The sequence below is a fragment of the Mercenaria mercenaria genome, chromosome 10 (genome assembly GCF_021730395.1).
Source record: "Mercenaria mercenaria strain notata chromosome 10, MADL_Memer_1, whole genome shotgun sequence".
NCBI lineage: Eukaryota > Metazoa > Mollusca > Bivalvia > Venerida > Veneridae > Mercenaria > Mercenaria mercenaria.
This window is the reverse complement of record NC_069370.1, coordinates 14621152-14638926: the sequence shown is the minus strand read 5'-3', so window position 1 is coordinate 14638926 and position 17775 is coordinate 14621152. Positions and strand designations below refer to the sequence as shown.

Sequence of the window (17775 nt, the reverse complement as noted above, 5' to 3'; positions counted from 1 at the left end):
CGAAAAATACGGGTTAGTCAGTGTTCTTTCCGAGATGCGTGCTGCAGCTAAAGCGTATGTTGAGATGTAAACATGATTAATTGTTGTCCGTTCGTAGAATGGCTAAAAATACAAACTTTCTAACAGCTGTCATAATGATATATACTTTTCCTTAGATCTGCTTGCTTTCACCTACTGTCTCAGTTGTGACAGCGGAGCCTCACCTGAAATAACACCCACGTAAACTACATTATTATACCTCACTTTTGTCTACAATGGTAAAATCCCATTACCCGAAAAAGAGATATTTTGACTATCAGAAACATTTTCAACCTTTTCGACACGTGACCAAGCGAAAGTGACTGTCAGGTCATGTGACCGCGCTGATCTTTTGAATGTCATATAAGGGCAAATAACTGCTTCGGTTTTTTAGCCATATGATTGCCTCCCTTGTACACATTGTCGTATTGTAATGACGTCGCTATTCAATGTGTACACAACTGATTACCGCGCTAAAGATGAAACTGTTGAATTTATTAAATGAATCAAAAACATTTTAAAAACTTTTTATGTGTTTAGTTTTGTTCGGTATAATAAAATAAATACCATATGGCAGCGTGTGTGACATTGATATTGTCAACCCTCGGAACAGAATGTCACCACTCGGCTTTCGCCTCGGGTGACATTCTGCCCTTGGGTTGACAATATCAATGTCACACACGCTGCCATATGGTATTTATATATTATTACATTAATTACGGTGTTCTGTTAGTGCCATCCTTCGCCTCGGTGATTGAGAAAGGCAATTCTAGTAGTGAGATAACACGCTGTAAAGAGACGAAGCGCGGGAACATGATGTAAAAACGCGATAACATGATGCGAAGATGCGATATCAACATAACATTTTTGCGCTGTTTCCGCGATTTTACATCGTGTTACCATTCCACCTCTCTTCGACTTAACGGCGATATTGTGATGGTTCGATTTTTGTACTGTTATATCGTAATTTCCCCAGCGGCCTAAGGTCGAGTGGGCAATTTTGCGATAACATGATGTGAAAACAAGGAAATACTATGCGAAAGGGCGACCATCTCATCGCATCTTCGCGTCGCCGAGTTGTATTACAGCACTGTAACCCTTTACCATTCTACAGGATGAAGGGGCGACACAGCTATGGTCCTAACGGAACAGTGTGTACAGCCGTTCTGTTCTTTTAACAAAAGAAGACGACATATACTTTTTAACGGCAGTTTTCTTGTTCCTGAAATAGTTTATGTAAACATGCAAGGGCTGACGACTCGTTCAGCTTTCAGAGACTATTATACTGTACGACAGGTCATAGTCTATTTCTATAAAGTCTTTTCAAGTCAAAATATTCTTTTGATAAAAAACAACATAGAACAAAATCTGACGCACTACAAAAATCTACTTTTTCATTAGCTGTCTGCTTTTACAGTATACTTCATTTCCATAAAACTCGGCAGTATATTCGCAGTTCATCGTAACACTGATTAAAGGCGAAGGACGAGAGACCTAACATTCAGATGTTGTAAAAATCTAATAGCTTTTTTTTCAAAGCACGCGGGAGCATGTTTACTTTATGCAAAACTTTTTAATAGTGCATGTCTGAAAATATGCGAACATCAATGTCACACTTAAAAATGTTATCAATGAACTATTATAAGAAAAAAAGAAACAATGGAAGCTATTCTAATTTGTTGTCATTCTACGTAAAAAAAGTTGAGAAAACAAGTTATTGTTTAAAGTCCCGGGACAAAAGAACCGTGTTCTATTCTGTTTACGAGATGGTATTTTGTACAAAATTTGCATAATAAATTAAAAAATATGAGTATCTGACATTTATGATGTTCATTATATAAAAATGTTATTCAGTTAAAGTAGGATTATTCACAGAACTTGGTACAGTCAAGCCTATAAGATGTCATTGGTTAAAATTGAAATCTGGCCAGATGAGGGTGGAAATGGGCTACTTTGATTAGAATTTGATAGAAAATGACAAATTTATTGCAATTTTATGTAAATGAGGATAAACCCCAAAAATATCACATTTCACTCTTTTGAGTGTATTTTTTTTCTCTCAAAAATTGCATAGCCTATTGATTGCTATAATTTCTGGCCATAAGAGGAAAAGGTGAACAAATTTAACAGTTTAAATGTGTAATTTGTATGCAGATCAGAGTAGAAAATGACAAAACAGGGCAAAACAAGGTTACATTTAGGGTAAATGCATGAAAATTATGTCACGACAGCTATTTTTGACAAAATCTGACGCGGTGTCTTATGTTACTGAAAATGCAATAAAACCTTAGAAACTGCAGATATCAAGCTAAAACCTTGTATTTTTTCATGCATGTAGGTTTCTTCTACATTTCAAATCATTGAAACTGGCACAGTGTCAGAGAAAAAAATTTTTCTTATAGGCATACAGACACTAAATAGAAAAATGGCGCGAAAAAAATGGTAGTCGCATAATGGCGGATACAAATAGTCCTCAGGTTTTTTTTGCTCTGTATATATATAGAGCTATTACCCTTATTTTCTTTGCAATTATTTTGCTAAAATCACATGACAGATCTATGCTTGACATATAGGTATATTTTCATAATGAAATAACAACATTACAGAATTTTTCGCATAATGGCGGATACAAATAGTCCTCATTTTTTTTTTTTTTTTGCTCTGTATATATATAGAGCTATTGCCCTTATTTTCTTTGCAATTATTTTGCTAAAACCACATGACAGATCTATGCTTGACATCTAGGTATATTTTCATTACAGATTTTTTCATGAAAACTTAGATCATACACCACCACTATAATTTTTGGTCTCATTTTTAGCTGATTTTGCAGTTGGTGTGTTTGACTGAAAATATTTATCTTGCATCAAACATGACCCCCACTTTTCTTTTGATTTTTATTTAGCACTGACAATATTATTCAAGAAAATGTAAGTTACAGACATTTAAAATGGGTCCTGATGTGTGCTGCGATCATTGGAAATAGGTCTATTTTATATAGAATAAAGAAGAACAGCTATTTAATGTGTTATAACCTGTATAGAAAGGCTATGTTTGGGAAAGCCATAACGTGGTACTTAAGTGCAAACAGTTTAAAGTTCCATTGGGCTTTAAACTTTATGTTTAACTTTAAACTTTATGTTTAACTTTAAACTTTATGTTTAAAACAAATCAAGCAGCTATCCAAATAGATTTCATGCATAATTGTATAGTTAAAAATTCACTTCTTTTAATATTATACATGCACTTATACAGTTGGATTCATAAAGGGAGATAATCATAGACGATAGTTTCAATAATGTTTTTTACAATGTTAATCAATATTCAAACCTATGGCAAATTTATGAGAAAACAATCATCGAAAATAGGTTTTAAAAAGCTATACACATATATATTCATAACAAAAATGTGGCAGCTACATTAAAAACAAATACATTATAAGCATTAAATATATAAACTGAAAATGTTTAAATAGGAAATTAAATGTACGTTTTTTAAACCCAGTCGGTTTCAGTCCACATGTGACCTTTAGAACATGTTTTACTGTATATGTAGTCATTTTGACCCAATTTTGTATTACAGTGTATAACATTCAACCAACTGCGTTTTAAAGATAAAATACTAGTATATTGTAGATACAAATGTAAATAGAGAGAAAAACTGACAATAACTCAGGAAGGGCTTCGTATTGTTCGTGTAGGAACTTGTATTTAGGAAAGACACGAAACGCTCTATACCTTTTTATTTCTGTGTAATAAATGTCAGACCAAGTTTTAATTTGAGAAAAAAAAAACGTTTAATTTTTTTACCGGTTTACGAAGATAAACGCGGCTTTGTTGAATGTCAGTCAAAAAAGAAAGAAAAAACAAAAGGCGAAACTGTCACAATGAAGTAATGCTGAATTGTCATTTACTCATCGCTAATTTGTTGCAGATGCAGTAAATTTTAATCACACTTAACTGAAGGGAAATGTCTCCACATGTACCTTCACAACATAAAATTTGGCCTCCAGAGAAGTTTATTACTGTAATAAAATTTGAAGACGGACAAAATCGTTCCTGAAAATCGGCAAATAACGTTTTTTTAAATAAATCACTTCAAAAAAGTAGTCAACACAGGTCTAGAAGTAAGCAGTATTCCTAACCGTGCAACTTCATTTTTTTCCTCATAATTATGAACCTAATCAAATTTGTGTATTTTTTATTTTTTAATTCATTTTTTTCATATTTTGTTTAAGGTTGAAACAATTTAACGATTTTCGATTCGTCTTTTCGAGTTTTTGTATCGTATTATCGCGCCATCGCATCGTATAATCGCACAATCGCCCTTATCAATCAATCCAAATGGCGAAGGAGGCGAAACAACGATGGCTCCAGTGGAACACCGCTTGCAGCATTACTATATGCCACAAAATCCCATTTGGAATTATATTCTGTTTATATTCACTACCAAGCTTTTCATATCACGGCTCAGGAAGGACAAACTAGAACTTGCTCAAATACCTGGCAAAATTATAAATAATGGCTTGATAAAAAGCCTTGCCCAAGCACACATTTCAACTGCGGTATCCATAATTCGAGCTCCTCTAATAAGAAGGAAATGGTCAGCCTGAAGCTGCAAGAACTCGCCGTTTCACGTGACTGATGCTGTCGTCATATGTTTGGTCGTTTTGCGTGGCAGTGGTATTTGTTCATGTGTATTTGAGGTGATTGTTTGCTTCTTGTGAAATTGGTTCTTCCTCATTGGTTTATTTTAAAATTTGTATACCGGTGTCCAGCAGTTGATTGGAATCGTCGCTCTTTAGCTCCTCGGCATTTCGAAGAATAGGAAGAGCTGTAACAGTTGCTTTAACCTGTTAGTCAGCGTTGGCTTCCGTTAAGTTTTGTATGTAAGCTGGTATCTCAATAATCACTAGTGAGAATGGGTTGAAACTACTTTGATTATCTTACATTCAGTGTGCAGGTTCAATAACTCTGTTCTGCACTTTTACAAAGTTACGCCCCTTTTCTCGACTTTGCAAGTTTTAGTTAAGTTTTGTATGTAAGCTGGTATCTCAGTATCTAGCAAAATGCTGCACATTCTTATACACTGGGGGTCTAACGTTCCATTTTACAAAGTTGTGCATCTTTTTTCGAGTTTGTTATTCAGCTGGTTAAGTTTTGTACGTAAGCTGGTATCTCAGTACCCACTAATCGGAAAGGATTGAAACTTCACACACTTGTTCACTGTGAGGATCTGACATGCAATGTACAGGTTTCATAACCGTATTTTGCATTTTTTCGACTTAGTAATTTTTGGTTATGATTTTGTATGCAAGCTGATATGTTCGTAAGCACTTGTGAGAATGCAAGGAAACTTAGCTCACATGTTGACTGTGATGATGTATGGCATGCATGGAACAGGTCCCGTGACTCTGTTTTGCTTCATCACAAAGTTATACCACTTAGTCAACTGTGAAATCTGTAATCTCATAAAGCATTTTAGGTGGGCCGGTGGTCTAGTGGTAACACGCTTGACTGTCAATCCAGAGATCTGGGGTTCGAACCCCGGTCCAGGCACTGGAAATTTCTGAGATGCTCTTGAGTGTCTCCCACCTAACTAGAGGCCTGTACTGGTTCTTTCCAGGAAAGACGGCTTCGCGTGTATCGGTGCTATACACCGGGCACGTTAAAGAACCAGACTGTATTCGCAAAGAGCTAGACTAAGTTAACCGGACAGGCCTGTATCTACAAAGGACTTCTCTCTAAGACTATCTGTTCTGGGGGCTTTATCTCACTCTGTCCCTCAGGTCAGATCGCTCTGTGTCTGTACTAGTATAGGATGAATTTCGTGCCCTGTGTGGCAGCGTTCGCTATATATAAAGCGCCTTTAACGTGTTTATCATGAAAAGGGCGCTATATAAATCTGGTATAATAATAATAATTTTAGCACGAAAAAGTTCTTCGACTCAAAATTTGTACGTGTTTTAAATATCCGTTTTCATATGTCTATATATGCGATGCTGAACGATATGGTCGTTCGTCGTGGCAACAGTGTTTACTTCAGGTGTATCTGAGGTTTAATGTTACATGGAATTTTCCCTTTTCGTGACTTTGGTGTTTCGTTCTTAGTATTCTTAGTATTTATATATGCGGTATTTGAACGGAATCGTTGCTTTTTATGTATATGTTGTTTACTTATTGCACCTTTGGGATTGAAAAGCTAATTGCAAGGACTGGTAGATTCACATGTCTGCTGGGTTTAATATTTCTCATATCAAATTTGCATTTCTAGAACATTATGCACCTGTCAATATTTTGCCGCCCGGGGGGGGGGGGGGGGGGCGGCGGGCTGACCCAGGGGAATTTGACATTTCAGAAATTTTGTTGTCTAAATCCCCACCCTAGAGACAACCTTTTTTGTCTAAATCCCAACCCTCAAGAAAAATTCAAGATTTAAGGATGCAAATAAGTGCGTTTTTCTTGCATATTTAAAGCATTTTCTGTTAAAATTTTCAATCAGTTTCATGATATTTTTCAAGGATAACTTTCCAACATTGGCCAGTTTTAGCAAATCGCTATAAATCTGGATGAATTGTTTTCTAGTTGAGATGTATGTCGGCATTTCGTTTGATTAAAAGCAATTTTTTAAGATAAATAATCATATTTTGAAATATTACGAAATGGCGACCCTCGAGTGCCGAAGGAAGGAGAGGGTTTGGGTGCACGAGAGGTGGATCCCCACCCCAACCATATCATTATTTTAAGGGGGGTTCGGGGTTCTCTCCACCCCCCCCCCCCCCGCCCCCTCCGAGAAAATTTTTCCATTTGGGATGCCAGTGTGTGCGTTTTTTCGTGCATCTCGAAAGCATTTTCTGTTAAAATTTTCAATCAATTTCATGATATTTTTCAAGGATAACTTTCCAACATTGGCCAATTTTGGCAAATCGCTATAAATGTTGATGTATTGTTTTCTAGTTGAGATGTATGTCGGCATTTCGTTTGATTAAAAGCAATTTTATAAGATCATGAGGAAGAATTGACCTCATGACCGATATTGCAGAAAATCGATATCAGGGGAGACAACAGCTGTTTGGTATTGGTAACATATATTGGTAACAGGTGACCGGTATTGCGATGTCGATATCTACTGCCTCCGGGTATTGTCACCTGGATGTTTATTTCAATATCAAGTGTAATAAAAGAGAAGGTTTTTCATAAGATAATTAAACAAGCTTGAATTATCACTGGAGTTACAAATTATGGAAAAGGGATTTTTCATTAGAAATAAAAGAAGTCATTTTTATCAAATGAATGTTTAGTATGTAATTTTCTGAACCATAGCATTTTTAACATGTTATTTTATAATAATTAAATTAATTTTTATATCAATAGACCATATCTATCAGCAATAAAACCATATTTTCATATAAAATTATTTTCATACATATTCTTATATAAGAAGAATGTATATTTTAACATGTTTTCGAAAAACAATGTAACAAATCGGCTGAACATTGCTATCTGTAAACCATTTAGATTCAAGTTAAAGGCAAATATCGATGAAGTCTTTTATTTATTTATTTTTTTCATTTTCAACCAAATCATATTTTGAAATATTACGAAATGGCGTCCCGCGAGTGCCGAAGGAAGGAGAGGGTTGTGGAGCACGAGAGGTGGATACCCACCCCAACCCTATCATTATTTTAAGGGGGCTTCGGGGTTCTCTCTCTGTCAAAGTTGTTTTCACACCTTCGGACATACATGACCGATACCACTCTTGGTGGATAGTTACATTAACAAGGCATTATTTTGACACTTTTAAAAAAGCAAAAGATGAAAGTTAATGCAAAAATCTGGTCCGGACGATTACAGCCGATATCATGCTTGGACAAAAAAGTGGTCCGGCCATGGCCGGATCGTCCGCGACGGCCTTGAAGAGTACTAGTTTTATAACCCCGAAGAAACATGTGAAGTTTCAATTCAATATCTGCATTAGTTTTGAAGATAGTAACTTGCATGTAAAACTTTAACCAGAATTTTCTAAGTCCAAAAGGGGGCATAATATGCTCAAAATACATGTCATAGTTATGGGACTTGACCCAGTGAGGTTGGTAATTGACCTAGAAAAAGAAAAAAATAAGTTTCAAAGCTATATGCCTTTAAATGATAGCTGTATGTACTTGCATGCAAAAACTTAACCAAGGTGTGACGCCGACGCCAGGGTGAATAGAATAGCTAGACTATTCTTCGAATAGTCGAGCTAAAAAGGGGTTTTAATCGCGAAAACAGATGACAAACCTGAAAACCGCTAGACTCTATGCATTATTAGTACAGTCTGGATATATGTGAAAAAATGGAGAATACAATCACTGTACTGGTATACCTTTGAATATTTTTCATGATTCTTGGGCAATGGCTTCGTCCCATCTCACGGTTTTTTTCCGAAGAAAGTTTCGAAAAATCCTCCATCGTCTGCATTTTAAAAATACAACCCGAATAGGTGGCAGTGGCTAGAGAACCGGAATTGGTTGCCTAGACAGCGAACTTATTCGTCCGGAACCGGTTCTCTAGCCAAAGTACCGTGCATAGACTAGGGAACCGGAATTTTACTTCTATGCATAAAGCTGCCGAAATTCACTTTGTTTCTTTTGGTAAGTATTATGCATGTATTATCTTAATGAATTTAACATTTCAATTTTCAGTAAGCAATGCCCTTTCATTTATTTGTGTTTACCATGTCTCCAAAAGTGTACTCGCCGTTTACTGTCCGCCATATTGGAATGATAAAATAAACTAGTACGGATGAATGCGGAAATCGTAAGCATTGGAGCAAGCCGAAATAAACTTGAAAATTTAAAACAATAAAAGAAACATTTAAAACTAAGTAATTTCTGTTAATTAGTATATTGATCACATATCTTATAACGTGAAATGCCGAGGTGTTAAAAACTGATCAAAGAATCCGCATGAAATCTATAAACATGTAATGACACAAATACAAATCAATATTATTTTATATTGAAATGATTTTAACATAGTACATGTTGAAAGCAAATAACATTTAAAAACGGGAAAGTGAGTTTTCACGCATTTATTCGTACTGTTTTTATCATTCCAATATGGCAGACAGTAAACGCAGATAAATGCAAGGGCACGGTAAAATTAATTAAGATAACAATTTGCATTACATTTACCAAGAAACAAAGTGGATTTTGGCAGCTTTATTCATAGAAATAAAATTCCGGCTCCCTAGCCTATGCAGGCTATTTTGGTTAGAGAACCGGGATGGACGAATAAGTTTGCTGTTTAGAAAACCGATTCCGGTTCTCTAGCTACTGCCATTTCGCCGTCGTCTTTCCGTCTTCAGACGAGGTTACTCCCCTTTTGATAATACGGTGTCGATATTCCCGAGTCCCGGGATGTAAACGGCGGCCAAAGTCTAATACCCGGGACCCGTAGACAATATTGTTTGTCTAATTCCCGCCTGTCGGAAATGGTCTTCTGTCTAAAGTCCTGTGTATGCCCGCCGCCCCCACGGGCGGGGAAAATATTGACAGGTGCATTATTTCACCGTTGACAAACATTATTCTACCAACCGAATTTCGGTTTCTTTAACTTTGACTAGTTGTTTTTCGCGGTTGCGTCCCTTCGTTTACTTTTCGTATCTGTAAGATTGAATATTTCTGCCCGTGTTTGTGTTATTAAAGTTCCACAAGGATTTTAATTCTATGTAAAAACGCATAAAGCAGCTGTCCATTTAGATATTACACATAGTTACATGGTTAGAAAAGCACTACATTTAATGTTGCACATGAACTTATACAGTCGCAGCCGTAATGGGGGGGGGGGGGGGGGGGGGGGGGGGGTATCATAAACAAAGGATCAAATAATATGTTTACTGAGATAATTGATATTCAAACAGTTGGCAAATATGATTCAAGTGTTGAATATAGGATTTAAAAAGAAGTAGACATATTTAATCTCCAGAACAAAAAAAAATATTATAAACAAAGACGTCATTGTGTTTGATACTTCTCTTCACTGCGTTCGTTTCAAGTATTTGTGCTAATTTCTACTAAATTAACATAATTGAAAACAATGAATTAAGGTCTAAAACATTTAAAAGGGGAAAAAAAAAGAGATATCCTAGTAAACTACTAGTATACCAAGTGGATCTGATTTTGATTGTTGATAATTTTGACGTTGAATCAGTATTCAGAGGTGGCATTCATCACAACATTTTGAAAGAAACCGAACGAATTTTGTTTTGTATATGCCGTAAATGGTCTACTATAGATGTGTATCCTTATCTGTACTAAGGTTGAAGATGAAATCATGTATTAGCATTGTTATGGGCTGGTGATTATATCAAGTGAATCATTCGTCATTTTCATTCTCCAACTCATCCGATACGCAGGGTCCAGAGGTACATTCAGTCTTTGGTACTATTCAGCTTGCTGCGCTGTGTAAGTGGGCATGTTTTATATGTTCCCAAGAGGTCTAAGAGGCCGTTACATAAAATGAGCCGTGCCATGAGAAAACCAACAATGTGGGTTTGCGACCAGCATGGATCCAGACCATCCGCGCAGTCTGGTCAGGCAGTCTGGTCAGGATCCATGCTGTTCGCTTTTAAAGCCTACTGCAATTAGAGAAACCGTTAGCGAACAGCATGGATCCTGACCAGACTGCGCGGATGCGCAGGCTGGTTTTGATCCATGCTGGTCGCAAACCCACTATGTTGATTTTCTCATGGCGCGGTTCATTAATGATATCTATGGTCAAACATTTTAAAATATTTGTTTTGTAGCTATTCCCAAACAAACTGGTTGTTTTAGAAAGCAACAAAATCGGATGCGCAGGCTGGTCTGGATCCATGTTGGCCGCAAACGCATTATGTTGTTTTTCTCATGGTGCGGCTCATTTCAGTTATTATAATTATGCCATATAAGTTTATGAGATAAGCCATACAGTTTTCGGACCTTGTCGCTATAATGGAACTGTTTATCCGCTGTCACAATTTACGTGTACTTCTGAAAATCATAGTTCCTGAAGTTTGTGCGCTACCTAAAATAGTTCCATATCGGTTACATGACTGTCTGCATTCAAGTTTAGCATCTAATAATATAAGTTAATATTTTTGTCAATAGTTCTTTTTTTCATGTCCCGAGATGTAATTTGTCCTTTGAAAGTTAATTTAAATTGTAATTTGTACAAGTAACATGATACTATTTCTTTACTTATAGCAAAATTCCAAATACATTGTACTAGTGAAAAGTCGCCCCAAATAATGGCAAAGACTATTGCAGTATTTGTACATTTGAGCTGCACCATAGAAAAATCAACATAGTGCGTTTGCGACCAGCATGAATCCAGACCAGCCTTCGCATCCGCGCAGTCTGGTCAGGATCCATGCTGGTCGCAAACACACTATGTTGGTTTTCTCATGGTGCGGCTCATTTATATAAGTAAAAAAACTATTGTATCTCTATACAAAAAATGTACTGTAAAATGTCTAGAAAAATTTAGATATTATATTTTGGTTTCATTTTATCATTCCATCATTTTCCTATAGAAAACAAGTATAACCTACGATGGGGTCTTTCTTACATCGATCAAAATCATAGAAAAGGAGACCACTGACGAAATGCTTCTTTCAATTTATTTCAAAAAAAGCGCTGACACATATAATACAAAAATGTCAATGGGAATATCACTGGACGTACTACGATCCAGTGTTAGGCGTATTTAAGAAAATGGCCCTATTTCTTTGTTTCGAATGGATTATAAACACGTTGTATCTGAAACTGTGGTTGCTGCTGCTGCTGCTGGACCATCTGGACCCTTTGGGCCGGCTGGGATACTTGGATCGTTTGAGCCATCTGGGGCACCTGCGATATTTGAACCGGAACTGGTTGCACAGAAACTGGATATGGCACGTGACTTACAGAGATCTGCATCATGTCCGCATAACCAACATTACCTAGAATATAATCCGAACTGTTTACGTTAATACAGTTTGAAATTGGCAAATAGATTTAAGTTTTACCTGCTTAATTGGCAAATAAAACACGGTTTTTAATTTAGATGTGAAGTAAGGCCGAAATTCTAACACGCTCGAATTACTTTTTAGGCGTAAAAAATAGACGGAGTAAACCGGAATAGCCAAAAGTAGTCATTTGAGAAACTTGTTAAACCGACAAGACAATACGCGGTAAAATCCTTCAGTTCTTTGTTTGTATAAAAGAAACATTAAAAGTGTTAGACTTTTTTTGTCCTACAGGATAGTCAACTGCGCAATGTTTGCATGCTGACGATCTATAGCTGAAACAAACGCAAATGACACAAATCCACCTCTAAATAACTAAACATTTCTGTTTTATAGTCAATATGAATCATGTTTTATAACAAGAAGTCATATCTTATATAATAGAAAAACTGGAAGGAGGACTATTTTAAAATGTACTTTCTACTAGTGCATCATTTAACATACGTGGGTCGCTCCATTTTGTTTTCCTGTTCCCCTTGGCGTACATTATTGTTGGGAATTTGTTTACATTCTCGTACCCACAAACACATCGGTCACGGCCAGGTTTGGGCTTGTCTATAACCTGTATCCAACCTTCATCGTTACGGCAATCCCCTCGGTGCCGGGAACTTACCGTCCAATGACGGGCATCATCATCTCTGAAAAAAATAAACACGAGTTCATGTTCATATACGTCCAAGGAACTGGCAGAAAGTCACACCAGTTTTTGAGAGTAGAACACATACATAGGCTAAAGTATTTTTTACACTTGATAGTGTTTCAAGCATTTCTGACCAGAGAAACTTTGCCGTTATTCTCGTGTGCGAGATGACAGAACTAGACAGACTTTTTTGTCTGAGACCATCTTGCATATATGTTTAAATTCTTAAAACAAACCAGTAAGGTTTAGGAGTTATATCACAAAACCGTAGAAATATTTAGTTTAAGAACAACATCTTTACCAAACTTTTAACACTCCATTACATGTTTTACCGTACTGTCCCATAGGACTGGATACTTAAAATTCTTTAAAAGTTGTCCCCTTTTAAAAGTGAATGTCATTTGTAAATAACTTAATTATGTGAAATTTCAGCACTATGACATAACTGCAAATGTATCAAAATAAAGACATGTAAAAGTTATTTGAAAATGGTGAGATTTTGAAGGCGCTGCACTGGCCAAAATTGCGCTCCTTTATGCAGTTATTTTCTGGAATTCAATGCGTTCAAAATTGACAGTTATTTTGTAGAGCAATATACATGTTTTATATGTTGTTTAATTTCCATGTAAAGCAACTCATGCTTTCTATGATTTTGTGGTGCTTGATTTTTTTTTAAAACAACTGAGCTGATCGTTAAAAAGTATTAATGTATAAATTCTAGATAGTTCAGCTCACCCGTCAAAACTGAAATCGTCTCCCGTGAACGGCGTACCGTCTACTGGTATATCAATGAAATTCGTCTTGCGAAGGTTTCTCGGATTGAAGAAACTGGTCATATTTTGCATTACACCTTCAAATTCAAGCTCTGCTACCTCATCTCCATCATCGTACAACTCTACTCGAACCTGTAAATGTGTTATAAAACATTCAGAACTAAATAATAGGTGAAAGATAGATCAATAATTTAACCACAGTAAATTTTGTTACAGATAACTTTTTTTCTTCTTACTTATTTCAAAAGATAACTAGAACGGACTCATAGATTCGATGGCGAGAGGCCTTACTACGAAACCACTCACGGATTGCGAGCCTCCAACTGAAATAACTAACATTCACTCGGATAATGGGTGATTACATCTGACCTGGCAAAGAAACATGGGAGCTTTTGGAAATAGAAGTGTTACCTGTATCTTGCACTATCCCATATGATTAAAAAATTACATGCATCGCATATAATTCTCGAAGAAATGTGAAAAGTAGGCCTACGTTTTCATTCAGGTAGAAATACACTCCGACATGGCGCCCGAAGCTGAGATTTTTCCTAATTCCCATGTCGAGTGGTCAGTTCTGTTCTTGATGCATACAGACTTAGAAATTTATCTGTTGTACTTTACTTAAATGCCAATAGTCCATTTTCTGTCTCGTCGTCTATTCCTTGCATTGACTTCAGCAACTTACTTTCTGTATTTTACTATGGTGCCACTGGTCCAACTTCCAGCTACGGAATTGGGAATCATCGTTGTCGCCGTGCCGAGCGGTCCGTTCCTGACTGAGGTAGTCGTCATGGGAGTCCCAGTCGTCACCTTGATAAATTCTGTACACTGATTCCCACTCGTCCTCGTTGAATTCTGCAAATGAATAAACTCTAATATACTATTAGTATGCAAGTAAAACGGTCCCCATTGACGGCAGTCTACGTAACAAACGTAGTTTCCTTTACGTTGAGCATGTTTTCAGAATGAAAATTGAGACAGACCGCATCCTAATTTTACAAAGTGTTGCATTACCTATGAATAAATAAAAAAAAACCCTACAAAATATCAATTATACGACTATGAAATATTCGGGTTTTTTTTTTTTTTTTTTTTTTTTTTTTTTTTTTTACTAGGAACTTAAGCTTTTTATGTTGTTGTTTTAATGCTTGTGTTATGCTATGCTAAAGGTGATAATGTTGTCATTACCTATAAGACTATTGTTATTAAATGACCAATGATTGGAATTATTAAATGTGCTACAAAAGTCATATGAGATTTAATTTTGTCCTTTTTCTCGCGCCTTACTGAAAGTCACATTATATATGAGCCGCACCATGAGAAAACCAACAGAGTGCGTTTGCGACCAGCATAGATCCAGACCAGCCTGCGCATCCGCGCAGTCTGGGCAGGATCCATGCTGTTCGCTAATGCTTTCTCTCATTGCAATAGGCTTTGAAAGCGAACGGCATGGATCCTGACCGGACTGCGCGGATGCGCAAGCTGGTCTGGATCCATGCTTGTCGCAAACGCATTATGTTGGTTTTCTCATGGCGCGGCTCACATGTTATTGCTTCATTGTCTTTGTGACTAAACATTTAGTCATACATCCTTTTAAGATTAATTATATGTATGAGAATAGCCAACATGTTAACCTTTTGATTTCGTTTTCGACGAAGGTCGACTGAGTACTATTCCCATCTAGTACGCTAGATATACTTCTTGCTTCGTATTAGTATTACGTATTTTCCCGATCTTTTTAATTTAATTATTTTCTAAATGTCTTACCAATGTATTAGTATATAACAGTTTGTTATTGATATGAATGTTACCTTCTCCGAAATGCAATGTATGAATGTATGATATACATGTGCTAGGTATTTGCATTTTTCACTGTTTGTCATACATTTATTGAACTCTTGTCCTCATGGGCCTATGAGCCCAATTGATTTAATGAATAAACTTGACTTGAACATACAAAAGTCATTTAAGATTTTCTCACGCCTTACTTAAATAGAACAAAAACGCAAACTTTTCTATTTGTTTTTAGACTTGTAAGTTACCAATTTAATAATATGAAGGACTTTCAAATTAATTGCCAAGCTTTTATTTAAAAATATATCGTTTTTCCAATAATAAGTGAGACAACTAATAATTGTAATTTATGTTACCGTAATTTCCTCCAGCAGGACTTGCAGGTTGTTGACCACTAATAATTATCCCAGCATTGCACACGTGTAACACAACGCACACCAAAAATAGGTCCGTTATTATTGCAAACATTTTAATATTACTGAAAAATGAATCTAAACCATATAGATATAGTAAGCTTCAAAATTTGTAAAATTTCAGAAACGATCTTATTCTATGAAAGCCATTTCACTGTCAAACAAAACTATAAACAAACGACGATGGTAAAGAACCAAAAACGTTGAAGGAGTTGAAATTGAGTTTTATAAATACTACCGTTAACGTCACGATTTGTCGTCAAGAAATAGTGAAGAGAACAAAAGATTAATTATCTAGGTAAAAAAACCATAAACTGCATGATATGTACTAAGTATGTTTTCGCTACTCCATAAAACTCGCTGACAAGTTCCCATCCACTAATAGGTAGGCTAACTTAATTCGCTTAACTAGATGTCTTTTCCAAGATACTTGCGGTAATTCTATCGTGAGAAATGAGGATGATTAATTGTTCATTAAACAACTGTCAAAATGATACACTATTCCCCTAGACCTGTGCGGTTTCATCAACTGACTGAATGGTGACAGCCGAGTACAAGCTTTGAGTTGGATGGAAAATAACATTATTACACCAGCTGCAAAGCTATTTGCGCACAAAACAAGCTCTTTAACAAACAAACAAAGAAACACATGTAAAATAAAGTAGCTCAATAAAGTATTAAAATTTTGAATAGAAAACTTGATATGACATTTAGTTTATACTAATTTGTTTTTAGCTCGATCGTGATGAAAGCTTCAAGCTTATTGGAACCTCTTGAGTCCGCTTTCTGGAAAAAACAGTACTGGTGTCATATGAGAAATCATGGTCGTGACCCCAGTGGGGCTCGAACCCACGACCCCTGGATTGATCGGCCGACACCTTATCCACTAGACCACCGCTCCCCTCAATCACTATTTAACCCTTACCATGCTAAATTTCTATAATGAACTTGTCCATCTTTCAATTTGGACAGTACCATTAACTGTTAAAAGAGGTGCTTACCAAAAAGATACTGAATGAATGGGGGGAACAGTGCAGATCATGATATGCACTGGTTGCAAAGGCAGAATCAATCGTGTCCCGCATAATAAGGGTTAATTAATACGGAAAATTTTGTTTCTATTTGCTGTTTATTTCTAGCTAGGGCGCTGCATAATATATCAATATATATATTTTGGTGTTGTAATAAAACTAGTTTTGGATGTAAGAAACGAACATTTAGGGGTGTATATGCAAGCCTTTACCTTTATTTAAACCATGACTCAGGGTCAGGTTCAGGTTGTGAAGAGAATTTTTAACAAAAATAACACATTCATCAAAATTATATTCATAACAAACATTTGTAGTTTGTGCACGATAAACGAGTTCGTTGCTTTCATTATTGACATTAGCAATATCATCAGAATGATTGATAGAATCAAAATGAACATTCATAATTTCTTAAGTTATAAAACTTATTTATGTTATTACAGAACAAGTGATCAGTAACGGCAGGAAGGGCCTCATGATTTAAATAATTCCTGACCAACCAACGTGATCCGATTTTTTCTGATAAGGAACGCCCCTCTCCCCATTGGATATTGTTGCTATGTCTCACAAGCTTTCTCCAAACTGGCGGATAAAACATACAGCTATGACGGATTTTTTTTTCACACTGGGCCATGAAGAGGACCTTAAAGACTATTGTTTATATAGAACTTCAACATCTACAGGCACTTAGTTACGTAAAGCTTATGAGACACCATAGCATCGAATGATAACTTTTATTATTGGTTTAATTGACAAGTCGGATCTATTTATTGTACTTCCCTAGTCTGTTAACTGACTGGTCAGTAGTCTGTTGATCTGAGTGGTCCCGTCAGTCTTCGACCAGAAGTAAGATAGATAAATTCTTTGCTTTGTGTCTGATGTTGGGACAAAACAGTTCCAGCATTTGAGATGAAAAGCATCTGTTTATAAGTTTAAATTTTGTCGAAAGGAACCATACAGGTTGAGAGAGGTCTATGTTCTAAAATAATACACAAACACGATTTTGAACCACAATATTTATTTACTTATCACAATATTAACACTTGCAGAAATAAATATATCAACATATAACAGACAACAAT

The 17775-nt window shown here is 36.1% G+C and overlaps 1 protein-coding gene across 2 annotated transcripts; it reads right to left on the bottom strand.

Annotated features, from left to right (window-relative positions):
• Nucleotides 1–11641: 11641 nt before the first annotated feature.
• Nucleotides 11642–16028, bottom strand: LOC123560058 (uncharacterized). 2 transcript variants are annotated; one of them, XM_045352307.2, is made up of 6 exons: nucleotides 15904–16028; nucleotides 15609–15730; nucleotides 14144–14313; nucleotides 13421–13590; nucleotides 12490–12683; nucleotides 11642–11979 (listed from the first exon to the last, which is right to left on the bottom strand). In XM_045352307.2, exons 2-6 carry the CDS (start codon nucleotides 15718–15720, stop codon nucleotides 11759–11761), a joined length of 867 nt encoding a protein of 288 aa, XP_045208242.2. In that variant the 5' UTR covers nucleotides 15721–15730; nucleotides 15904–16028; the 3' UTR covers nucleotides 11642–11758. The 2 variants fall into 2 exon arrangements, with proteins under 2 accessions (XP_045208242.2, XP_045208243.2); XM_045352308.2 differs by having other exon boundaries at nucleotides 15995–16013.
• Between the last annotated feature and the right edge of the window lie 1747 nt (nucleotides 16029–17775).